Below are 26,644 nucleotides of genomic sequence, written 5' to 3'. Positions count from 1 at the left end.
AAGGAAGAGGGATATCATATATCAGGAGTGACAGATCCAATCTATAAATTAACATGCTCAGCCTGAGGAGAGTGGAGGCAAAGATCTATCAATTTCCATCTAGGAGGCTGGCTTTTGTGCACAAATGTGGCCAATTCCTCAGGGAGAGTCTAGAAGGTCTGAAGTGGAAGTGTTCTGAGGTCATAACAAGTGCCAGAAAAATTAAAGAAATGAGTCCCAAAAAGTATCTCACTTTTCACAGGTTGCTATCATAGGCAAGAAGAAGTCCATTGAAGCCTCACTCCAGGGTAGGCTGTTTTCTCAGGCTCTCCCATTACAGGCAAATTAACCCTTACCATGCCATGGACTGCAAAAACAACTTATTTTCTTCCTCCCGCCACCATCTGACTAAACAGATGCTGCTGGTTTTTGAAGCGCCATGAAAACATGCAAATACTGCTTTTCACCAAAACCAGTTATGGTGCAGATCCAAACCGCACATTTAAAGCGCATCCAACACACATTTAAAGCATATGACTTCCCTCAAAGAAGGGAACTGAAGTTTTCCCCTCACAGAGCTGTAATTCCCAGCACCCTTAACAAACTACAGTTTCTGAAGACTTTTGAGCTGAGAACTTTCCCAGTCTGCATCTGTACTGGAATGGAATGTTTAAGACGCTTTATTACTTGTTGTCTGCCTCCCAGGGCTCATTTGGAAGGAGGGGTGGGATATAGATTTAATAAATATCTAAGTAAGTAAATAATAAAATAGAACTAGTGGGACCTGCAGTCCTGGCAAGGGATTTTTCCTTGTCATCTCAAATCCCCCTCCCTTCCAGTTTACTTTCTATAGACTGCTAGGGGTTTGGAGCAGGCAAATTCTACAGTTTTCTTCCCTCGCCCCCATCTCCTATCCTGAAGTGACGCCAACATTTTCTGTGCAAAATTGGCAGGCCCTTGTGAGGAGGCCATTTGGTGCTTTGTTGTAAAATCCTTTTAATTTACAAATATTCATACTCAGGACACACACACACCCACTGCCAAAGTTTTAAAGGAACCACTACCTTATTTGGGGGGGGGGGTGTCCTCCATTTTGCTTCCAAACTGATGGGCAATCACCCTCCCAAGTTTGCTATTTAGAAGGAACGACAGGGGAAAGAGCAGGCGCTCCTGAGCCTCCCTAATCTAATCTAGGCAGGAGGCAGAACATTTACTCCCATTGCCGCTGATAGTAAAGGATTGCCAGGTAACCACAAGTCTCCGTTCTAAACACACTCCAAGTGTGTTTGTGGCACTCTAAGTGACTCTGTGCCGGCGCTTGCAGCAAATCACTTTGCTCAGCCTCTTGCCGGCTCCGCGTACCCTTTATGCTACCCTGCCTCCGAAAACTCTCAGAGCCGCAGAGGCTGTGGGGAATCATTTCATCCGAGGGAAACTGAAATGAAATCATCAGGGGACACTGATAGTGGAGCCAGGAAGCCTGTTATAGGCCTCATAAATAAAAGCCGGTAGAGGCTGCAGGCACTGTAAGGCTTTATAGGCCCATAAAGCACCCCAGGCTGCCACTGAGGCTGGAGGGGAGGGGTGGGAAATCTAATTTCACAGGATTTAAAGCAGGTGAGAGAGATATAAATGTGTGTTTTTAATAGTAATTAATGCCACTATTCAGGAACACTTAGGCCCCGGGTTTTCGAGAGCTTCCAAGGGCTCGGGTGATAAATCATGAGGCAGCAACCTGCCCACAGAACTCGAACTCGGGGTTTTTTTGCTTGCTGTCTTGCTTGGCATAGAACTGCACTTCCTTTGGGATGGTTCTCAGCATGATTCTGGGTTTAATGGGAGGCAGGACCACTCACCTCTCATATTGGCTGTCTCTCCTCTTTTTTTATCATCGTAGGAATACCTGCTGGTCACTTTTGCTGCAGCCTCTTGTACAGCAAAGGAAATTAAGTGGCAAAGAAAATGTCTCCCGGGTGAAAGATTGCAAGTTTCCTTAAACAAAGCCTATTATTACCTTCTCTTCCATCTCAGCTTTCCTGGAACTACTCCTGTCTGTGCCAGCAAAGGGGTGGACAAGGTAAGAAGAGACTTGCAGACAGAAACAACACAGGTGCAGATTATACAAAGATGTTTTCCATTTATCTTGTTTTGTGTTTGGGTCATCATATCTGATGACTCGTGCACCTAAGAAACTGGCCATTCCCAAATAGTCATTGATCAATCTGATTTTACCGAAACTAATTCACACGGCCCTTTGAGTCTGTAGTGGTAACTTTGGTTTTTGCCATCCTAATAGTGACTCTGTGCTCCCTGCCTCTGGCAGAGCTGGGGGTGGTGAATCTTCTAGCTCTTTTATCCCAAACTTCCCTGTTCTATCCCTATCATGATCTACCTCAGGGCCGGCCCACCCATGAGGCAAAGAGAAGTGACTGCCTGGGGCGGCAGGGTTCTGCTGTCAATCTTCCTTTCCCCACCTTGCTCCTGATGCTCTCCTCTCAGACGTTCTTCCCTGGCAGGGAGGGGGGCACCATCTTGAGGTCCATCTTAGGTGTCAAACTTTCTTGGGTCGGCCCTGATCTACCCCCATCTCCTCTTCCTTCTAATTACTCTGTTCCCTTCTCTGTTCTCCAAACCTGGTTTCACTCATTTCCATCACTATCCTGGCTAGGATTACTGATTATTCTGAAGAGTAAATAGCAGCATCTCTGCCAGTGATATTGAAAGCAGAATAGGTGGGTGGTGATGGAAAGTAGTTCAAATTAAAAAGTGACACTTGTAATAAACATGGCAGCATGGAGTGCTCCTGTTCAGGGGCCCAGCCAGCCTCTAACATGCTGTTTTTTCCAAGATATTCCATTCCAATCACCTCCCAGTCTCTTAGGGATGGGCAATTTCGGTTTCTCATTTTCCCGGTGTTAAATTCAGTCTGCAATAAATAAATAAAAAGTCCTTGTGAAAACTCATCAGCATTTTAATGTAACATTCTGCCAATGTGCCACGTTTTTGTATGCAGTTGTGCCTAATACACCCATTTTTGCAAAACAATGTTACCTAATATAACACTTTTGTATGCTGGCTTCGCTAATATGGACATTTATAGGCAAACTTTAGTACAGTGGTACCTCGGGTTAAGTACTTAATTCGTTCCTGAGGTCTGTTCTTAACCTGAAACTGTTCTTAACCAGAAGCACCACTTTAGCTAATGGGGCCTCCTCCTCCTGCTGCGCCGCCGGAGCACGATTTCTGTTCTCATCCTGAAGCAGAGTTCTTAACCTGAGGTACTATTTCTGGGTTAGCTGAAGCGTATGTAACCCAAGGTACCACTGTATATGCAGTTTGGTACACAAAATTGGGAGAAGTGCAAATTTCACAGGATGGGGTTTCAGTTCATGTATTTTTTTCATAAAGTGTAGATTAGGAAAATTCACTTTTTAAATCTGAAGTGAACAAGAATTCTACCTCATCCCTGCTATTGTCCTCTTTGACAACCTGATCCATGCCTGTCTCTGTACAGCAGTGTTTCCCAACCTTTTTTGGGCAAAGGCACACTTGTTTGATGAAAAAAATCTCGAGGCACACCACCATTACAGCCCTGTGACGTCAGCGCGCAGCGTCGCGCCGGGAGGGACGCACAAAAGTGTAAGTTTCAATTTTTTCCCCTCCCCTCCTGTGTAAAGGGGAATGCACTCTGCTAAGTAAAGGCACTTGCCACAGCAGCGTCAACGTCACAGCACCCACCGGCACCCAAGAGAGAAGGGGTCTCAGCAGCCCTTTTGCCAGGAAGAGGAGCAAGAACGAGAGGAGGAGGAGGAAGAGAGTCCCCCCCCCAAAAAAAAAACATTCTCCTTTTGATCTTCCTTATTTGCAATTCCTCATTGCAAAACAGCGGTTGATATACAGCTGATTTTTTTGTTATTACAGTCCCCACCCCCTCACCTAGAAAATATTATTATTATTCCCCACCACTCTGGGAGGCTGAAGCCCTTTAAGGCTTCCTTCTGTCCACTCTCTGTGAATTACCTGCCCGGAGCGGGTTTCTGGGGGGGGGGCGCTGCTGCCGGTGTCCTCCCCGTCGAGTCTCGCCTTGCCCGGCGCGTGGCGGCCGCCCTTTCCCACACTCTGCCGGCTGCGCTGCCAAGCCCCGCGGCTCGGCCTGTCAGCGTTACCGGGCTCGGCGGGCGGTAATTCCCAAAGAAAGCCGGCGGCGCTTGAAGAGCCGGCAAGCCCCCATTTGTATGTCTGTTTTCCGCAGCCCTTTGAGAGGATTAAGTTCCCTCCTTCCTGCCGGGGAACCTCCAAGCTTTGGGGGTGGGGGGGGGGAGGAGGCAGCAAAGCGAGGCAGGAAGGAGAGCGCGGCTTGGCTGGGTGAGCTTTGGCAGGGGCAGGGAATGAGAGCTGCGAGGCGGGCGCTGCGGACGGAAGCGCTGCCCGCCGAGGCAGGCAGACGGGCAGGCAGACGGCGAGAGCCCCGCGCTGGGCGGCCTCTCCTCGCCGCCGCCGCCCCGCCTCTCGCCGCCCGACTCGCCCGCCTCCCTCCCACGGAGGTAGGCTGGTGTGCCGTGGGAGGGAGGCGGGCGAGTCGGGCGGCGAGCACACGCGGGGCGGCGAGTGAGCTCCCTCCCACATCCCATCGCCGCTCGCTTTGGCCGGCCTACTGGGCTGTCGCAGGCGAAAGGCCTGCGCATGCGCGAGGTTTTCGCGCCTTCCTCCAGTAGGCTGGCGGAAGCGAGCGGCGATGGGATGTGGGAGGGAGCTCGCTCGCCGCCCCGCGTGTGCTCGCCGCCGCCCCGCCTCTCGCCGCCCGCCTCGCCCGCCTCCCTCCCACGGAACACAAGGCAACGTTCCACGGCACACTAGTGTGCCGCGGAACACCGGTTGGGAAACACTGCTGTACAGTATCTTTCAGGGGTGTTGTTTTTCATCACTAAAGCATGGCTCCCCCTCTGGAATTTGTTTCCTGAAGCCAGACCTCCTTCAAATTTGTGCAACTTGTATGCAGGCTTGTATCAGTTTTCAGATGTGCCGCATAAACTACCAGGTACATTTGTTTAAAATCAGCAATGAATCCCTGTAAGCTCCTGACATAATTTGGCCCATGTCCTACCAGATTGAAAATGAGTTCGTTTCCCATGCATAGAATGCTGCAAAAGGGGGCTTTGATAGCTCAGGTTCAACCTCAATAATCGCCATGATTAGAAATATGAAAATACAATAGGAGCAGATGCAATCACAGTTTTTAGGGCATGATTGTATTTTTCCCCTTTTATCATTATTTAAATTTCACATAATAGTGTTTATTCAGCCACAATGCTCTTCATGATGAGAAATAAAATACTCAAAAGCTGGAAGAATGCATAATTGGACAACTGTGACTGAGTGAGTGAGTAACTGTTTGTGTTTTAAACAAGGAAAGCAGACAGGGAGGAGGATGGTGGAAACTAGGAGCCATAGCCACGCACAAGAGTAGCCCAACCGTCTTGCAGAGGCAAGGGAATGATTTGAAAACTGGAACATTATTAGGGAGCTAGTGCCTTGATATGTTATATGGTGCTAAATAAAGTGGCATGGGTTGGCTCCATAGCAAATTAAAGTGAGCATGTGCTGTGTGGACATGCCTTCTGGTTCAAATTCCTACACAGCTGGGGACTTTGACATCTCACTGTCCCACCCTAAATTCCTCAGCAATAATAACCTATATTTTAAGGTTATTATGAGGCCATGAGATTATTATGAACAAAAAGGAGTTCAAATTAATGAAGTGCACCCAATGATAGCTTCCACCTCTGATATTAATCTGGAGGGCTGAATCCCGTACCTCCTACTGCATAGTTCTTGCAGTGCATATATATTGATTTTTGTAGTTGTTTTCTTCTTCTTCTTCTTCTTCTTCTTCTTCTTCTTCTTCTTCTTCTTCTTCTTCTTCGTTCCATGAGTATTATACAAACAGCCCATATTGATATTTGCGGGTCACCTGTTTTGATGATAAAATAATGAAACTCAGTAAATAAATAATAATGTCAGTGGTACACAGTGCTCTCAAATAGGAGAAACACCACAAGGGATGGAACACACTGAATCCAGATCTCTGACAAATCTATATCACCAGCTACACATTGTGCCCAAGAGGATTCAGACCGAAACTATAGAGGCCCACATCTGTCACAGGATCTGTTGCGACTGGGTCAGTGACATCTGTGACACAGGATGTAGATCTCCTTCAGAAGTTATACATCTACTGAACTATCTAATGGCCATTTGTTAGCAATGGCTCGTTGGTGGTTATGCCCTCTGCCCACAAGTGCATATGTTGATGGCAACAACACAGTGCCATAGGAATAAGGTTTGGCTGGAGGTCCTCTTGGGTCCCTTGAAGCCCTATGATTTTATAGCAGGATCTGTTACAGTGCTAATGCTGTGACCTCTCCATCTTATGCTCAGCCAGTCTATATGTGTGAATAAACCTTATATCACAGACAATGCCTCCATTTCCAAGCACTGCCATTTCAAGAAAACTATACACAAGGTATGTGCTGGCATCCCTGAAATCTCTCACTGCTCAATGACTGAGGTGCATGTAGGTAACAGTATATTTATCCCCAGCAGCACTTCCCATTAGTAATATTTAGAAACCCTCCGCTGTACAAGCTGCTTCCTCCTACAGTTGTGGTCTTAGCAGCTTCACCAAGATCCTTGAGAAATTAGAACTGTATAAGAAAACTTTTAATCCTTTATATTCTTCATTCTTCATTACACTTCTGAAAGGTTTGAGCTGATTCCCTGCCTCTAACAGTCTTTTGGGGGGAGGGGGGGCTTTATATCCGTATGATGATCTAGGTGTATACCTTAAAAATGTAAAACCATTCATCAAGGAGACAGAACTGGCTATGGTTCCCTTTTGAGAGTTCTTTTGGTTACAAACTGAGGTTTGTTGCTGCATAAATGTATGAAACGGTCATTGGATCAATGAGAAGCTTCGGCTTGTACACCTGCTATGTAGTTTTCCGATAGCAGGCACTTTGGTGCCCTCCAGTGTCACTATCTGACTATAGCAGCATGTTTTGTTCTCCAAAAATCACAACACAGGACTGAATGTTTATTCATCAGTTGTATATAGCAGTGTTTCCCAACCACTGTTCCGCGGCACACTAGTGTGCCGCGAGATATTGCCTGGTGTGCCGCGGGAAAAATTAAAAAATTCGAAAGATTTTTTTTTTTAAGTCAAATTTTCGATTGGGGCGCCGTCACTAGATGACCCCTGGGGTTCCCTCCCTCCCTCCCGCTCTGCACCTCCCTCCTCCTCCTCCTCCTCCGGGGAGGCCCTTCCTGGCTCTCGGCCAAGGCTTGGCGGCTGCCACTCACTCACTCGCTCGCCCACCCGTCCCTCCATCCCTGCACCCGGCCTCTCCCCCTCCGTCCCCGGCGCGGGGGCTGCTGGGATCCGTAGTCCCCTCGCCCTTGGGCTCCGCGCCCGCGCGGGGGGGGCGAACTACGTTTCCCAGCATGGCCTGGTGGGCCGGGCATTTTGTTTGAAGCACTCTTCTCCCGGCCATGGAATGAGCGCGGCGGCGGCGGCCGGGCGGGCAGGGGCACTTCCGCGCAGATCCCGCACAGCCTGCCTGCGCCCCCGCGGAGATCGGGCGGCAGGATGGAGCCCGGGGATCCCCGCGGAGGCGGAGCGGCGGAGGCGGAGGCTGCCCCCCAGGTAGGGCTGCGTCGGGGGGGGGGTTATTTTTGCAATGCTGCATCCGCACCGGAGGGGACGCATCGGACCGCGGGGAGACCCCTTGGCGGGCGTGCAAGGCAATGCATGCGTGCAGGCGTTGCATGGAGTGCAGTGCAATGCAATGGCAACGCGGCGCCCTGCATGCATGCATGCAACTTCCACCGGCGCTCCGGACTTGGCAGGTGAGGGGGGTCCCCAGTGGGCGGCAGAGAGAGCCGGGAGGGCGAAGGGGAGCCAGGGGGGAGCAGCGCTGCTCCCCGAGCCGAGCCCGGGGGGAAACTTCGGTGTCGTTGCGCCGGGTGTTGGAAGCGGAGGCTGGCGGGGGCCCCTCACCTGCAAAACCTGGTCGCCTCTCATATATTTCGTGCATTGCATTCATCGCCCGCTTTCTCCTCCAAGGAGCTCCCGGGGGCGAGCGTGGTTCTCCCCGTGTTATCCTCGCAACAACAGCCCTGCGAGGTGGGTCAGGCGAGTGGCCCAAGGGAGCACCCAGGGATTGTCCTGGCCAGGTGGGGTGATTTGAACCCTGCTCTCTGCCCGGTCTTCGTCCTCATTTAGCCCCCACATGTGCATGACTGTGCATGACTGAGGTTTTCCCCCCTCGTCTTGGCTATGGTGTGAGTCTGTCCTGTCAATTAATGGGGTTCTGCCTTCGGAGAAGATGAGCCAGCCCTCAAGGAGGTGATTATGTAATTTGCTAGCAATTCATGTCCCTCCCGGCGTGACGCTGCGCGCTGACGTCACGGGGCTGTAATGGTGGTGTGCCTCGAGATTTTTTTCATGAAACAAGTGTGCCTTTGCCCAAAAAAGGTTGGGAAACACTGGTATATAGTACTTTTATTGCAAGAAGTGCATAATGAATATCATCATGCCAGTCAGTATTCTACATGTTGTTGGTCCTAGCTGGTAGAACCTAAAAGTGAAGCCTAAAAGGCTTATTTCAGTGGTCACCAAGGTGACACCTATGGGTGCCATTGTTCCCACCAGTACCTCTTATGGCACCCATGAAAGGTCTCACTCGCCACCATGGGCTCCTTTTGGAGGAAGGGTGGTATACAAATTCAATAAATAAATATATCCTCAAAAATCCATGGTGCACATGAGGCAGTTTGCGCTTCCCTGCTGAGTTCCTGCTTGCACTGGCTTGGCCTCTTATGTTGAAAATGCCCTGTCAGACATGCCCAAGTTTTGCTGGATGCCAGGACTGAAGCCCACCCTCATTTCCATTCAGAAAAATCATCTCTTTGTGAATGAGCATAGTGGTGGCTAAAATAGGTGCCTTTTCCCCACTGATGGGAGACTGAGGAGCAGAAGGCCCACACCTTTCAGTGGTGCTACCTGTGTTTCTGCTCTGTTACATGGGGCACCCATTTTGTGCTATGCTACACCAGCCATGGCAGCCATACTGTGACCCTTGCCTGTGGCCCTTTCTCAAAACTCCAAATGTGTCCACCGACCCCAAAAGGTTGGCAAATCCTAATTTATACACTCTATACTAGATGGGAGTGGAGGGAGATGCTGGAGATTGTCAAATGGGTGCTGAGAAAGGCATAGGGAAGAGACAGCAATGGAGGTACAGCCAAGCGGCTCCAGAAATGCTTTCATGAAGAGCTGGGTTTGAAGAAAAAAATGGAGTTGGCTTGGTGAATGGAGAAGAGAAGGCTGCTGTCATTGTATATGTGGCAAACTGATTCTGAAAGGCAGCAGTCAAGGCCTTCTATCCAATGGATGGTCAGGGTACTTTAGTTGAGATTTGGTTGACTCCCTCGGGGTCCCTTCCAACTCTACAATTCTATGATTCTACTTTTGTTACCTTGTGGTTATGTGTTTTTTTCATGCTCCTGTTCTTACTAGAGGAGCAGTTCTTCCCTAGAGCTCTTGTAAAAGTTTGACAACAGCTGCCTTCCTGGGACTAATGTCAGGCACCTTGGCCGCAACATTACAGGGCTAGTGCGATTTCTTCAGCTTGATGGCTCACAGCTTGTGTAGGTCTGCCCCAGAGCCTTCTCGAGAGTGGCACCCTCCCTGTGGAAGGCCCTCCCTTCAGATGTCAAGGGGACAAAGAATTACACAACTTTTAGAAGACATCTTAAGGCTGCCCTTTATTGGGAGGTTTTTAACACTTGATGTTTTATTATGTTTTTAGATATGCTGTAAGCTGCCCAGAGTGGCAGGGGAAACCCAGCCAGATAGGCAGGGTGTAAATAATAAAATTATTATTATTATTATTATTATTATTATTATTATTATTATTACACAAATCCCAGCTGTTCCAACAACAAGGTCCTGCAGGAAGGCGACACAAGCTTAGCCACAATATCTAACTTAGCATCTACACACATCTAGTTCTTTTATTGATATAGAATGTAGAGGTAATGGGAAAATACACTATTCAACAGGGAAACATTTTAGATATGTAGATAAAGATAGGCATTCTCAGCAGGCTTCAACAATGTTTTCATTGTTGTGCCTTGAATTTCAGCCTGCATTAGGCACTCGGTTGTTCGTATCAGGGCTATTTATCGCAATTGCTCTTAAATATCGGACAAAATGCACTATGAAATGAATGTCCTCCAACATTTTTGATAAATTGATCATGGATGCACAAGTATTGCAAACCGGGGATTGGCTGGCACCCTAAACTTCTTTTAAAAGCTTCTCGCTAGCTGCTGTAACAAATTAAAATAAAACAAACAATACTATGCAAGAAAGAGGTTTGAGTTCCATTCCACATTTCTAGGGGCAATTGACACAGGCCATTTTCCTGATGCACAGCTCAGTCCTGCTCGTTTCTACACCAAAGTAAATGTGCAGAGACATTGGGCCAAGAATGCAAGTTTCATGGATCCATGCAAAATTCAGCGTACGGTAGCCAGTGTGTGCCCAGCAAAGTTCACCTATATTAGGAGTTCCCAAACTGGTCCACAGACTTCAGTCAGGTGGTTTGTGGCATGTCTGTGGATTTGCAGTTGAAAATGGAAAGCTGCACATCCACTGTATTAAATACGTAGTCATCTTTATTTTTAATTGTGTGTCAGTTGGTTCTTTTATTTCTTATACTGTATTTTATTGTATTATGATTTGAATAAGAAATAAAAGAAATCAATACGAAATACAATTAAAAACCATACTGCATCGAGCTCAGTGCATTACAATTGCTATAACCAGCATTAAAATCAATTAAGTGGTCTGCCAAGACCCACAACGATTTTCAAGTGGTCAGTGCGGGAAAGTGTTTGGGATCAACTGTCCTATACTACACTGCTGCAGTATAGATACAGTCTTAGTGCGCAGTGTATCTTTAAAGCACATTCTTTCCCTCAGAGAATACTGGGCACTGCAGCTTGTTAAGGTCTTCTTGGAATTCCAACTCTGCAAGGGGTAAATTACAGTGCCTACAATCCTTTGAAGGAAATAATGAGCTTTGAATGGGCTTTAAAGTTATAATGTGTATGCAACCCTATCTTTTCGGCAGTATAAATGCACAGATATAGCAAATGTGGGCTAACGTTCAAGCTAGAGAATAGTGAAATAACCCACTAGTAGACGCTGTGTCATAGATTCCTCACTCCCCCCCCCAAAAAAAAAATCCACATTTGTGACAAAACAGTTTACTTATAGTACCTGACCTTAAGCTTGCTGAAGAAAAGGAAATAAATGGTATAAGATGGACAGAGTATAGTATGCCAGGCAGAGTTGTGGTACCCAGTGGGACAGGGACATGTGTCATCATCATCTAGTTTGAAACATAAAACCAGAGGTTCTTGCATGTTTTAAATTTCCATGTTTGTGTACCTTCTCGTGTTTTCTTTGATTTATGGATACCTTGCCTCCACCAAAGTGCAAGGCACTTTATATACCTGGTTAAGGCGCCGTAAGCATACAAAACTGAACATGGTAAACATCCCTCCCACTTACCTGGCCACTTCTCTGAAAGAAATCTTGGCAAGACTGTAGCAGAGAATTGTGCAGGAAACAAGCTGTCGGGGTGGGGTGAGGGAACAGAGAAGATTAAGATACAATGGGACTTTGCATTCTCTAACCGCTGCACTTACATTATGCTAATGAAGGAAAAGGACAATGAAGGGAATTAAATGAAAGATGTGAAAGCTATATCCAACTAGAATGCTATTGTAAGGAACATGGTATTTCTATGAAAGAGAGAAGGCTAGAATGCACTGTTAAAATGCAAACAGATTCACGCCTCCCACCCACCCACCCGCCCGTCCTAAGCATTTGTTCCAGAGGATCTGTTTGTGAAATTAACGTAACATGTTTCTACCAGCATACTGTCGGAATGAGAGACTACAGTGGTTAAGAGGGTGAGGTATAAGCAGGTCCCAAACATTAAAGGTGGGGTGGAGAAATGTTTCATGGACCTGTAGGTCCAATAAGAAGTAGACCAGCGAGCCCCAAAATGCATTTTTATGTAAATTATGTAAATTAATTTCCCTGTCTAGCTCTTAGAATCATAGAATTGTAGAGTTGGAAAAGGACCTAAGGGTCATCTAGTTCAGCCTCCTGCAATGCACGTATCTCAACCAAAGCATCAGCGGCAGATGGCCATCCAACCTCTCCTTAAAACCCTTCAATGAAGGAGAGTCCACCACCTTCCAAGGGAGTCAGGTCCACTGTCAAACAGAAAGTTCTTTGGGCCCTCCCCTCCGGAGCAGGAGGAAACAAGCTTGCTCCACCTTCCACGTGACACTGCTCTTTAGATATTGGAAGATGGCTGTCCTATCTCCCCTCAGTCTCCTGTTATTCAGGCTAAACATACCCAACGCCCTCAAGCGTTCCCCATAAGGCTTGGTTTCCAGATCCTTGATCATCTTGGTTGACTTCCTCTGCACACGTTCCAGCTTGTTAGGTGGGCAAGTGACACAGCACAGCATGGCCCCATGAACCCTCTGTGCCCGTCTGCCTGGCCCTACCAGCGGCGTGGGTTGGGCTGGCGCAGCGGGTTTTGTTGACCCTCCATGCCCAGCCCCTGGTCCCGCCTGGTGCATGTGAGCCCACACACACAGTGGGTGCCAGTGAAGGACAGAACACTACTAAGCACTGAGAAGAGTCAATAATGCAGCAGTATAGTATAGGAGAGCATTTCTGAAGCAAGAGGAGAAGATGTCCCAGAACAAAACCACTAATAATACTGTACACATGGAATGTGTATACGCTTGGTGCTGAATACAGCCACTGTAAAAGACCAGTCTGGAGGGTGGCCTCATTCTGGATAGATACACAGAAGGAATAAAGTGGGGTGACACTACTGGCATTTAAACAACAACAACATACGGTTCAGAAACCGGCATGTGTATGATGCAGGGATGTGGTCCTTCAGAGCTACGAAAGAGTTTCCATCTCAATAGCAAGAACAGATCTGAGCCAAAGATGGAGCTGTTTGGCATTATGGAATGCATATTGTTTTATAACATTTATTTGCAAGCTGTGCTGCTTTGTTCTTACAGATGGTAACACCAGTCTGGAACAGCATAACACATTACATATGCATTGTTTGCTTTTGTGCTGCTAAAAGTCACCGCTCCTGCTATGCTTTCCTGCCCTGCTGATTTCATGTAAATGGATGATCTTTGGTTAAGAGACTAGATGGCTCTGCCTGGATTAATCCATAATACTCTGCCTACTGTGGTGTATGGAATTGTTCTGTTATAATAAAAGGGTTGGTGCAAGATGATTGCAAAATCCTGGATATGTGTACTGAAGCAAGTCAAAATCTCCAGGCCTGATTCCCTATAAGCATTCTTCAGTCTGTTTGGGGGTTTTGGCTTTTGCAATTCTATTTGCTTTTGTGTCTAAATAAGGTTACTATTAGTAGACCATTTCCCAGCCTGGTATGCTAAATATGATTTAGACTCCAACTCCCATCAGCCATGCTGGTTGGGACTGATGGGAGTTGTAGTCCAAAGCATCTGCAGGGCTTCAGGTTAGGAAAGGCTGCATTAGTGCAAGACATATGACGTCTGCTGTACGAGCCTTACATGTTCCTCTTGCCTAGTCAAGCACTTTCATGCCCCTAGTCGAGATACAGCAGCACCAACCACACAGAGTTAGAGCCCTTTTACTTACATTGTTTAACCAGGTATGTGCCTGAACGGTGTGCAGCTCAGGTGAAAAACTCTGCCCTCTTGGTGAACTTGTGACCTGGTTATATGTATAAACAGCAGACTTGTAGGTCCTGTATATTTTTGAGCAGACTACAGTATTTGGTGTTGCTGGGAATGATCTCTACAGCTAATACCTGCAGCGCCACTGAATAGACAAGGCCCTTATTGATTTGCAATGCCACATGCAGAACACGAAGTTGCTGGAACTGCACCATGTGGTGCCAGGAGTTATGTCTCCTCCAGCATCAATTACCATCTTGTGACCTCTGTAATTGAGAAGGAAACTGTTCCATGTCAGGATGACCTATTGTGCTATATTCACTAACCACCATGCTCCATAGTAAATTATGCTGTTAATTTACTCTCAAGTCCATCCAACTGTTGTGTGCATGTCAAACACCGTGACTTCCTCACAAGAGATATCAATATGTGACATAATCAAAACTTCCATTTAAAACTGATATTTTTATAGTTATCATAGTGAACAGAAAACTGTCCGTGTGTGTGTGTGTGTGTGTGTGTGTGTGTGTGTGTTGCCTGATTCTGGAAGAAAAAGAAACTCAAAAGGATAAGAAGCAAGAGGGAGAATCATCATCACCTCCTTAGAAGAAAAGATGATACATAAAATATATGTAAAATATATAAAATAAAACAAATGAATGCACTGTGCAAGAGATCACGCCCAATCTGTCCCACCACCTTTGCTGCCATGAGTTCTACTGCCAATCATCAAGGTCCCGGAGGCAAGGGATTTGAACTGCAAGCTAAATTGGATATAAAGAACATGAAGCCCTCCAGATGTCTCTGCCCCATCATCCCTGACCATTGGCCATGCTGCCTGGACTGATGCGAGTCTCACCACATCTGGAGGGCTACAGGTTTCGTCATCCATGCTATAAATTACAACAGAGGTCCTTGCTATCCCTGCTTATTATAAATCTTGGGGGGGGGGGGCAGGAATGCTATTTGTAAGCAAACAGAGGTATATTTTGAGTAGAACGGGATCTTGATAAGTAGAAGGGACATGTGTACATAATAATAAATAATAATAATCTATGGAATCCATTACTACCAGATGTGGTGATATTGTTGATTTGTTGCTGCTGTTTTTCTTTTTTAAAAAGTTAAGACAAATATATGAAGAAGTGCTTCAAGAGCCATCAGGAACTATAGATAAGTGGAACCTCCAAACTCAGAGATTTGATGTGGAGGGAAAAAATAAACAAATAGGGAGTGGCCTCCTATCTTTACATCCTACCCTACTTGCAAGCTTTCCAGAGGAATCTGGCTTTCCACAGCTGGAGGCAGAATGCTGGGTTAGGGCAAGGTGGGGAACCTCAGGTCCCAGAGCCTCTGTTCAGCCTTTGGGACTCTTCCCAGGCCACACACCTTCCCTCAGGCCACGCCCCTCTCTGGTCCAGATCCACATCCTTGCTTAGTTGGCTTTTTGCTAATGTGGAAGGTGTCACTACACTGTGATCATGCCCCTTGTTTGTCTGAGTAGAGAAATGTGTGTGGGAAGGTGGCACGTCTGGAATGCAGCCTGCTGCAGGAGTCACATCTTTTGCTCCATCCACTTTTTGCCTCTGGCCCTGGCCTCTGGATTGTGGCCCATGAGGGAATGTCGCCCTGGGGCCAAAAAAGATTCCTCATCCCACCCCGAGCAAGGTGGACCCGTGGCATAATGCAGAAGGGCTAAAATCCGTAAGACAACGGTATATCAGAAATTCCAGCCCTGCAAATAAGAGCTCAGTTTACACTCTGCTGCACTCGTGATCCTACTTTCCTTGACTCAAGCTGCAATCCTGTGCTCATTTTTCTTGGAATAAGGAATGCAGTGGTGTCACCTCCAAGTGAGTGCATGCAGAACCAGGCTGCCACTCTTCTGAAACTTTTCCCCACCTCCTCTCCCTCCCATCCTCAAATCTGGCACCTACATCCTTTTCTGCGTAGGACACTGAAGATATAGAAGGAAAAGGGGAAATATTTCAGGTGGCTGAACTGTGTCACTGTGTGTCCTTTGCTGGGGAAGGTCATTAGGGATTTGGAGTTTGGTGTCATCCACAGACAGATGATACCCAGCTCGCTCTCCTTTCCATCTTTTTCTAAGGTAGCTGTGGAGGTCCTGAACTGATGCCTGGAGATGGCAATCTACTGGATGTGGGCAAACAAAATGAAGTACAATCCAGATAAGACAAAGATGCTCAATGTCAGTAGAGCGTCATCCTAATTCTTTTAAAGCCATCCAAGTTGGTAGCCATCACTGCCTTCTGAGAGGATTAACCAGTGCATACTTGGGAGTTCATCTGGATTCGACCTTGACACTAAATGCCCAGGAGTTGACTGCGACCAAGAGTGCCTTTGCTCAATGGAGACCAGTGTGCCAACCTGTGTGCCATTCCTGGAGAACGCATACCCGGCCATGGTGGCATGTACCAAGCCAGAGTCACATCATGTCTGGAGTATTGCAATGCATTCTACACAGGCCTGCCTTTGACAAGTACCCAGAGATTACAGTTGGCCCAGAATGTGTTGGCCAGATTTTTAAGGGGTTGCATATGGGGAGCATATGGTTCTCTTACTGAAATAGCTGCACTGCCTTCCCATTTATTTCTTGGCACACCTCAAAGTGCTGGCGATGACCTATAAAAGCCCTAAATGATTTAGGACTGCCTTCGCCCTGTTGAGACTGCCTGGCTATTGAGATCATATTTTTAAGTTTTTGCATTACTACTGTGTTTCTGGATTTTGATCATGTAAGCCGCCTTGAGAGCTGCACTCAGAAAGGCAGTCAATAAATATTTTAACTAAATAAAATTTTCCGAGGCCCTTCTATGTGTCTCCATCTTCCCTGCGATATGCTTGGTTGGAACCAGGGAGGCCCAGTTCTCTTCAACCAGGCCTTTGGCTGATTAATATTCTATGGCCATTTAAAGGTGCTTGTGGGAGGTGAGGTTATTGTTTTGGTTCTAACTATTTATTTGTGCTTTTATCCTGTATTTTTATCTTGTGAACCACCCTGATATCGTCAGATGAAGGGCGGTATATAATTTTTTTAAAAAAAGAAAATACTGAGAAGCAACTCCCAGTGAATTTAGCGAGATTTATATCCAAACAGGTGTGCTTAGAATTGCAGCCTTAGGCTAACTTTCGACAGGAGAAAAGAAAACATAATAAATAAATAAATGTGTGTGTGCTTTCCACCAGCAGGGGGCAGCATGTGGCAAGCAGCACAACTGCAGCCCGCTCTAAAATACCTTTGTCAATGGCAGATATTTATTAGAATTCTGAAGTTAATAGCCCATCTGAAACCCATGAACCCATGATGGTAGTGCAGTATATCTTAAGGTTATAGATAACCAAAGGTTCAACTAGTCCATGAAAGACATGATCAGAATATATTGTAGAAGTCGATAATGTATTTAAAAGGGATTAGATGCAAGGGATTAGATGGATAAATAAATGAATGGCTAGGAAGATGCAGCCATGGTGTGCATGTATCCAACTAGTAATCTGAACGGACTTGCCAAGTAATAAGGAAGTAAGTAGTAAGCTTCCGGTTTGCCACTGCTTACTCACTTGCCAGTTTGCTCACTTACTGTCACGTGCAATCTATCCTGTTTAAGGGTTGCAAATGGGGACTATGACTGTGAACACAGAATTGTGGCAACATTGCTATACAGTGGTACCTCTGGTTATGAACTTAATTCATTCCGGAGGTTTGTTCTTAACCCGAAACCGTTCTTAACCTGAGGTACCACTTTAGCTAATGGGGCCTCCCACTGCTGCCGTGCCACTGCCACGCGATATCTGTTCTCATCCTGGGGCAAAGTTATTACCATAATAAAGGACAAAAGTAGTAAGGACCTAACAGAAGCAGAAGACATCAAGAAGAGGTGGCAAGAATACACAGAGGAATTATACCAGAAAGATATGGATGTCTCGTACACCCCAGGTAGTGTGGTTGCTGACCTTGAGCCAAATATCCTGGAGAGTGAAGTCAAATGGGCCTTAGAAAGCACTGCAAATATGCTTTGTTATCATGTTTGGATTGTAAGTTTGACTTGGCAAAATCTCCCCTGGAAAGACTGATTTATGGTGCAACCAGTCTGTGAAAATTAATGAGCAGACACTTAGATTTTATTTCATCGGAACTGACAAAAATGGTGCCTGCCACCCGAGCAGGACTTTTGGATCAGTGTGTGATGATTTACTGCAAACAAAAGACTTACCAGCTTTTTTTAAAAAAGGGGGGAGAGCCTTACACAGAAACATAATAATGCTTGCCTTAACTCACTTGTGGAAACAACTCAGAGGTTATTAAGAAGAAAAATGATAACAACAAGAAGATCGAAAGATGGGACTTGTGAATCTAAAAACAGCAGAAATATGAGATGATCGGACCATTACTGAACTCGAAGCATGGGAACCCCCAACAAAAATTTAAAATTTGGTAAAATATTTGGACTTTTTGATATGTATTGGTATAATTTGGAATAACTAATGTGATATGATTGGATTGTTAAATGGAAAACTTAATAAAAAAATTATTTTTTAAAAAGAAGAAAGCACTGCAAATAACAAGGCCAGTGGAAGTGATGATATTCCAGCTGAACTATTTTAAATTTTAAAAGATGATGCTGTTATGGTGCTACACTCAATATGCCAGCAAGTCTGGAAAACTCAACAGTGGCCAGAGGATTGGAGAAGATCAGTCTACATCCCAATCCCAAAGAAGGGCAGTGCCAAAGAATGCTCCAACTACAGCACAATTGCACTCATTTCACACGCTAGCAAGGTTATGTTTAAAATTCTACAAGGCAGGCTTAAGCAGTATGTGGACCGAGAACTCCCAGAAGTGCAAGCTGGATTTCGAAGGGGCAGAGGAACCAGAGACCAAATTGCAAACATGCTCTGGATTATGGAGAAAGCTAGAGAGTTCCAGAAAGACATCTACTTCTGCTTCATTGACTATGCAAAAGCCTTTGACTGTGTCGACCACAGCAAACTATGGCAAGTTCTTAAAGAAATGGGAGTGCCTGATCACCTCATCTGTCTCCTGAGAAATCTCTATGTGGGACAAGAAGCTACAGTTAGAACTGGATATGGAACAACTGATTGGTTCAAAATTGGGAGAGGAGTACGGGCAAGGCTGTATATTGTCTCCCTGCTTATTTAACTTATATGCAGAATTCATCATGCGAAAGGCTGGGCTGGATGAATCCCAAGCCAGAATTAAGAATGCCGGAAGAAATATCAACAACCTCAGATATGCAGATGACACAGCCTTGATGGCAGAAAGTGTGGAGGAATTAAAGAACCTTTTAATGAGGGTGAAAGAGGAGAGCGCAAAATATGGTCTGAAGCTCAACATCAAAAAAACGAAGATCATGTCCACTGGTCCCATCACCTCCTAGCAAATAGAAGGGGAAGAAATGGAGGCAGTGAGAGATTTTACTTTCCTCGGCTCCATGATCACTGCAGATGGTGACAGCAGTTACGAAATTAAGAGACGCCTGCTTCTTGGGAGAAAAGCAATGACAAACCTAGACAGCATCTTAAAAAGCAGATACATCACCTTGCCAGCAAAGGCCTGTATAGTTAAAGCTATGGTTTTCCCAGTATTGATGTATGGAAGTGAGAGCTGGACCATAAAGAAGGCTGATCGCCGAAGAATTGATGCTTTTGAATTATGGTGCTGGAGAAGACTCTTGAGAGTCCCCTGGACTGCAAGAAGATTAAACGTATCCATTCTTAAGGAAATCAGCCCTGAATGCTCACTGGAAGGACAGATCCTGAACCTAAGGCTCCAATACTTTGACTACCTCATGAGAAGATAAGACTCCCTGGAAAAGACCCCGATGTTGGGGAAGATTGAGGGCACAAGGTGAAGGGGACGAGAGAGGACGAGATGGTTGGACAGTGTTCTTGAAGCTACCAGCATGAGTTTGACCAAACTGTGGGAGGCAGTGGAAGACAAGAGTGCCTGGCGTGCTCTGGTCCATGGGGTCACGAAGAGTCAGACACGACTAAACGACTAAACAACAACAACACTACTTCCGGGTTAGTGGAGTTTGTAACCCAAAGTGTTTGTAACCTGAGGTACCATTGTAGTATGCTGGAGGCTGAGATGTTGGTTGACTGTTACACTGGTCTGCAGGGGTGCCAACTTGAATAAAATATGGGGGGGCAGGTAAGCCCCACCCTGCATAATTGATCACGTCACAGAGCATGCACACCATTTGAATGGCAATGTCCATTAACTTTGTAATTAATATGTTAATATGTATGTTAATATTAATATGTAACGCTGTACTGTTTTTAACACTCGATTGGGAGCTGCCCAGAGTGGCTGGGGAAACTCAGCCAGATGGGCGGGGTATAAATAATAAATTATTATTATTATTATTATTTGGTATTTTACTGGAAGGGGGTAAAGGGATGAAAGGTGGGATATAACTGCACTAAATGAAAATAAATTGAATTAAACAATGGCAGCTGAAAGGGAGAAGGGAGAAGCAAGGTTACAAAACATAATTTCTATCAGAGTTCATGCTGTCTTTGAAGGCTGCTAGAAAAATTCAGAATGTGGACCCTTTCCTGGTGGGGTTGCAGTGATGGAAAAAGCTGTAGCTGGGGGTTTTCCTGCCTGTATAGCCAAAACATTTTTGGGTGCCACATAAGCATTTTTCATTGATGGGTGGTACCAAAAGGTAGATGAGGAAGCAAGCAAACATCCGATCCAGGAAGTACAGGTCGTTGTTGCAAGAAGGCAGAAGAGCTGCTTGCTGCTTAAGTGAGAGGTGAGTGAAGGGCTGTCTGGGGAGGGGTGTTTAATAGCTGCTGTGCCCTCCCCCCCCACATACACACAGTCTCCCCTCCTTGTCAGAGGCAGGTGGCAGAGGTGCCACTTACCCACCTAACAAAGCAGGGAAGCAAGTGCTAGTTGCAAGGAGCAGCAATCAGCTGTGATTCCTACATCGCAAGGGGCTGGGCTAGACGACCCTCAGGGTCACTTCCAATTCTACAATTGTATGATGTTGGACACGGGCCATTGGATGCAATTCTCACGGCTGCATCACTCTAGACAGCACAAGTGGAACGTCCTAGCTGCAGCACCGCCCAGGAAGACAGAAAGAAGAGGGAAATGAGAGGGTCAAGAGGAGCAAATAGGCATGGAGGCTGTGGTAGCCGCACACATAGGAAGATACCCAGACTATTACTCTGTATGGCCCACACCAGGGTGGGGAACCTGTGGCCTTCACGACGTTGCATGATCCCTGAACACTGGCCATAGTGGCTGGGGCTATTGGGAATTATAGTTCAGCAACATCGGGTGGGCCACCGGTTCTCCACCGGGAGATGCAACTGACTGCCCTTCTGCACTTGAGGCAACTGCTCCGAGAGCTGCGGCTCGTCTCAAACCCCCTCCTCTGTCCGTTTGCCATGCGGGAGCCTTGGCCGTAGCACCGTCCGAAGGGGATCCTAACCGCTGTCGATCGGGAGGCAGCGAGTCGAGGCGGCCTTGGACAGGCGAGCAGCCGCGAGGTTGCAAAGAGCTGCTTGCCCGCTGGCCCGAGCTCTCGCTCCCTGGGTGACCCCGTGCTTGGGATCGGGGAAGGCATATCAAAGGCACGTTGGCCCGCGCAGAAGGTGCTACCGACTTCGCTCGGGTGTTTCCCGATCTTGCGACAGGCGCCATCGCGACACGTCAGCTGCCTCGGCAAATCCGGAGCGCTCGGCTCCTTTAAGCCGGGGCCGGCCCCTCGCAGGCGGAGCCGAGCTCGGGGACTGGTGGGCTCCACAGAGAGGAAGTGAGCGAACGGGCGTCCTCTTCCCGGCTCCGGGGGTGAGCGCAACCTTTACCTAGCAAGGCCGGAGCTCTGCGCGGACCTGGCTCCCGTTCCCCGAGCCAAACACGTTTCTTGGAGGCGCGTCCCACTGATCGATTGCAATGGGTCCTCCTTGCAAGTAAAGTACGCTGCGTGCCTTGCCTTTTCTCGCCGGCGGCGCCAGATCCTTTCAGCGATCCCCGAGATTGCCCCGCGGCTTGCTGCTCTCGGCGCGGGGATCCCGTCCATGAACCTGCCGGCGCTGCCCTTTGCTGGCTGCGGGGCCGTCGGGGCGCGAGTGGCCGCGGGCACCTCCTCCTCGTTCCTCCCTTGAGCTTCTTCCCCCGCTTCTTTTCCGCCATGAACAGGGTGCAGCTGAAGCGCTCGGCGATCCTCAAGATGGCCCTCAGCGGATCCTCGGACCCGCTGCTCCAGCACCAGCACCCGGAGGGGGAGGACGGCGGCGGCGGCGGCAAGCAGCCTCCGTTCGTAATCCGGGCGCTGCGCATCGCCACGGTGGTCTCCCTCTACTGGTTCATCTCCATCACCATGGTGTTCCTCAACAAGTACCTGTTGGGCAGCCCTTCGCTGCGCTTCGAAGCGCCGCTCTTCGTCACCTTCTACCAGTGCCTTGTCACCGTCCTCATCTGCAAGGTCCTGAGCCTCGTGGCCTCCTGCTGCCCGGCCGGCGTCGTGGACTTCCCCTCCATTCGCATGGACCTCAAGGTGTCCCGCAGCGTCCTGCCCCTCTCCGTGGTCTTCATAGGCATGATTACCTTCAACAACCTGTGCCTCAAGTTCGTCGACGTGGCCTTCTACAACGTGGGGCGCTCCCTCACCACCGTCTTCAATGTGCTGCTCTCCTACCTGCTCCTGAAGCAGACCACTTCTCTGTACGCCCTGCTGGCCTGCGGGGTCATCATAGGTGAGTAGGGTCTAATGGTATGGCAGAGAAGCACCTTGGGGTGGTATGTTCTAGTATGGTAGAATTTGCAAATGGAGAAGTGGGGGAAATGGAACAATTTTGGAGTGGGGGGAACTGGTTTCCTCCCCATCCACAAAGTGGAAGAAACCCCAGGGTTTCCCCCGTTTTCTCCCAAACCAGCAGGGGAGAAATGGGTTCATGTTCCTAACTTCTCCCATTCCCTCCCTGCCCCCCAAGCCTTTACTTCTCTACAAATAATTGTGTCCAGTGCCTTTTGAGCCTATGCACTCTCACTTAGAAGACCCCTTGAATCCCACTGGGATTTAATCCAGGAAAACATGCCTAGAATTGCAGCCTTAGGGCAAGGATGGACAGAAAAGTCTATGGATGATTTGCAGTATGGTTTCTAACTTTCAGTTGTTTATCAATAGCAACTGAGGCCTGCCTTGGAAGTTTCGCTGCCTGAAAGACAATATGCCCCCCCATTCCCTCCTCAGTCAGACCACATGCAGAAGTTTAATGGAATGGTAGTTGACTCTCGTTTCATTACTGGGACAACATTCTCCACCACTCCTCTCGGCAGCAGTCTAGTGTGGGGCTGCAGGGCAGGTGGTGTGGTGTGGTGTGGTGTGCACAGCTGCCCTCCAGCAGAGGGGAATGGCTCAGGAGAAATAACTGGAATTGCTGCCGTTACTTTCCCCCAAGCAACTGTTGCCTGAAGCAGCTGCTTCACTCTACCTAATGATAGAGCCGGCCCTATTGGTAACAGCTGAAAGGCTGTTCCCCTGCTGAATTAGACTGTTAGCCTCACGGATCTGTAGCTTGTATAAAATGTGACAGTTATATTCTTGTCCTCTATAACACACACAGAGAGAAATTTGTTTAATACCTTTAGGACTAACTTTTTTGGAGCTTTAAAAAAAATAAATAAAGCTTTCATAAGTGACAGTCTAATTTGTCAGGTGCTGTCTTAGAACTGGGGAAGGTACGGCAGAAAAGTCTGCTGAAAGTTGACCAGAAGGAAATATTCTGTAGTTCTTAAAGGAACAGTAATGAAGATCATTTATTCATGGCGTGCAAAGGAACCATAGCCTTTGTTAAGACTGTGAAGTTTCCGAATGAACTCCTGTTCGTCCCTGTTGCATTCCATAATCACTCATCGGTCCCTTAGTGCTTTGTTCTTTATCTGATTTGTTACTGTGCCTAAAAAGGATAGGCCCTTTTGTGTAATGCAAACTGCTGTTGGACAATGTGACATTAAGTACATCACAGGTGTAAGTGCCATGGGTATGATGGATGGTACCATTGGTTTCACTCACAGTATTACTTGTAAGGATTAGAAGGAACACTTGATATTTAGGTCTGTTACAAGCTGAGAGATGCTTGCCTATTCTAAACTGGTAGGTAGTGATAGCATGTAAATTTCTAATCTCCATTAGTGATGGGGGTGATCATACAGTACTTATGGAAGATACATGGAAGATACATGCTTACGTTTCACATGGAAGAAAAATCCAGTGACTTGCATATAAACTTTTATTTTTCCACATAAACGTTTTAAGCTCTTATATTTATACAGAAAAACTTAGCAACATATGGTCACCATCTGTGGAAAGAATTGGTAAGAAGTTGACTTGAGCTGAGTGAGGGAATACTGAGCAAAGATGTTGGTGTCAAAGCTAGAAGCTTGAGCAACTTTCAGAGCTTAGTATTTCTCTACAATTACCATTTCTTGCCCTACAAGTCCATCTCCTCTTCCCACTACAAAGGTATTTATTTGTTCAAAAATATTATACGTCTTAATATAATAAAAATATCTAAGTGGCTTACATAAAAACACAACAACACTCAATAACATTTCCTAGAAACAAAATAAAAACAAAACACAATTGCCTCTCCCAAATAAAACTGAAGAGTTTAGAAAACAGAGAATTAAAAATCAAGAGTCAGAGCCCAATAAGAATCAGGATTTCAGTAAGGGAGGGCAGCTGATTGAGCCAGCCCTAAAGATATTTAGCAGCAAAATGCTTACTCAAATGCAATATTGTGTTGAAATTTTGGACTCTCCATTAAAGTTTTAGAAACAAAAACACATTTCCTTGTAATCAGTGCTCTGTGGGAGTTCCCAGTTCTCCTTTTCAATGATCCCCAGAAGAATCAGGACAGTCTTGATGTGTGTCCACAAATCTCCAAAGATAAACAACACTAAGGGAGTAGAAACTGCTTTCCCCTCCTGAGTTGTCAAAGTCTCGCATCTTAAGGATTAAGTTGCTAATTCTGAGGCTCTTCTTGTGCTTTTCTTGCCTGGCCAGTATGTCACCAGTCTTCTTTGCTTCGCAGGCGGCTTCTGGCTCGGTATAGACCAGGAGGGAGCTGAAGGCACGTTGTCCTGGGCTGGCATAGTTTTCGGAATCCTGGCCAGCCTCTGCGTCTCACTCAATGCGATCTACACTAAAAAAGTGCTGCCTGCTGTGGATAGCAGCATCTGGCGCCTGACGTTCTATAACAACATCAATGCCTGTATCTTGTTCCTGCCGCTCATGTTGTTCTCTGGTGAGTTCCATACACTCTACTACTTTGATAAATTGGGGAGCCTCAACTTCTGGGGCATGATGACTCTGAGCGGGGTGTTCGGCTTCGCTATCGGCTATGTGACAGGACTTCAGATCAAATTTACCAGCCCGCTCACTCACAACGTCTCCGGGACCGCGAAAGCATGTGCTCAGACCGTGCTAGCCGTCGGCTATTTCGAAGAAACCAAGAGCTTCCTATGGTGGACTAGTAACATGATGGTTCTCGGGGGCTCCTTTGCTTACACCTGGGTGAAAGGGCTGGAGATGAAGAAGGTGCAGGAGGAACCTATCCCCAAAGCAAATGAGAAAAATGAGACTGGTGTCTAAACTTGCCCCAGGCTGGACCTTCACTGTCTGCACTTGCAGCCTGCGTGCATAGATGCAGTGGAGCCTGGCTGAAAAGAGAGCCAGGGCTTGGAGTCCGCAAGGCCGGGAAATCCTGTGGCTGCAAATATGCGAGCCAGATTCCTCCACAGATACAGTTTGCTGTGGTAATCATGGTCAAGGGGGATTTTCACAATTGGTTTTCTATCATGGAGGTGATGAGGGTTGGTGGTGGGGCTGGGGAGCTCAGATAAGGGACTTGTGGTCAGTCAAGTCGCTCCTGAAAAAATGGCTGCTATCACTACCAGCTACTTGCCTTTGTGTGCCTTGCTTTTCCCTTGGTAAAAGGAAGGTGTGTGTGTTCTGACCAATGGAAGGAGACTTGAAAGAAATAAGAGTAGAGGGGTTCTGCCTATGTTTGTCCCAAGGGGAGTGGGCTTTCTGTGAAGGTGCATCTCTACATTGTCTTCCCACACAGTGCAATCTGGTGTGCTTGCTGAAGAACTAACCTCTTGGTCATTAACCCCTTTTGCCCCCATGGGGCAAATCTGTACCAAGAAATATGAGGGCACCGCCTTCCAACGGTGAGTGGAAATACCCCCAGAGACACCAAAGAATATGCATTTGGGTTTAGTGAGGGTTGTGGAGGATTTTGAACAGCGCCATTTGTTCATCAAGTTCATTTCTAAGTGGAGTGTCATTGGGCCTCAGGGCTGACTCACGAGAAAAGGAGTTGGGCCTGAGGAGTTTTGAAAAGTGGTGGTCTGGCCTTCCCACAATTCCTTGAGAAATTCCAGCTCTTAACTGAGTAGCGGTCATGCTAGGCCCGACTCTTCTCCCCAGGATCACTGATAAAAGAAAGTATGTCAGTGGCCGGCCTGACTTGCATTTAATGGGCTCTGAAGAAACTAAAATGGCAGCATGCCCACTGCTCTTCAGAGAGATAGGATTTAATGATACGTATACACTCCTTTACTGAGTGACCTTCCCATGGGCTCTAAGAGCCCACGTCTCATTGGAATGTTTCACACATTTGCCTTGTTGCCTTTTTCTCATGTCTGTGGCCCCCCCCCAAATCTTCTATGATTTTGTATTGGGAAACGAATCTTCCACTGTGGAACTTTGATTGTTACATTTATTTAATAAAAGTATGGTTCACCATTATT

General features: G+C 46.9%; 1 protein-coding gene across 6 annotated transcripts; it reads left to right on the top strand.

Annotated features, from left to right (window-relative positions):
- Positions 1-1,054: 1,054 nt before the first annotated feature.
- On the top strand, positions 1,055-26,644 carry SLC35C1 (solute carrier family 35 member C1). Of its 6 annotated transcripts, none has more exons than XM_083513203.1 (4): positions 1,055-1,173; positions 1,877-2,056; positions 22,025-22,581; positions 24,922-26,644. In XM_083513203.1, the coding sequence occupies exons 3-4, from the start codon at positions 22,056-22,058 to the stop codon at positions 25,479-25,481; spliced, it is 1,086 nt and encodes a 361-aa protein (XP_083369329.1). In that variant the 5' UTR covers positions 1,055-1,173; positions 1,877-2,056; positions 22,025-22,055; the 3' UTR covers positions 25,482-26,644. The 6 variants fall into 6 exon arrangements, with proteins under 6 accessions (XP_083369329.1, XP_083369330.1, XP_083369328.1 ...); XM_083513204.1 differs by having other exon boundaries at positions 1,119-1,225; XM_083513202.1 differs by lacking the exon at positions 1,055-1,173 and adding an exon at positions 1,284-1,596.

Source organism: Podarcis liolepis (genome assembly GCF_965112155.1).
Source record: "Podarcis liolepis genome assembly, chromosome: 1".
Taxonomy (NCBI): Eukaryota; Metazoa; Chordata; class Lepidosauria; order Squamata; family Lacertidae; genus Podarcis; species Podarcis liolepis.
This window is presented reverse-complemented; position numbering and strand designations above follow the sequence as displayed.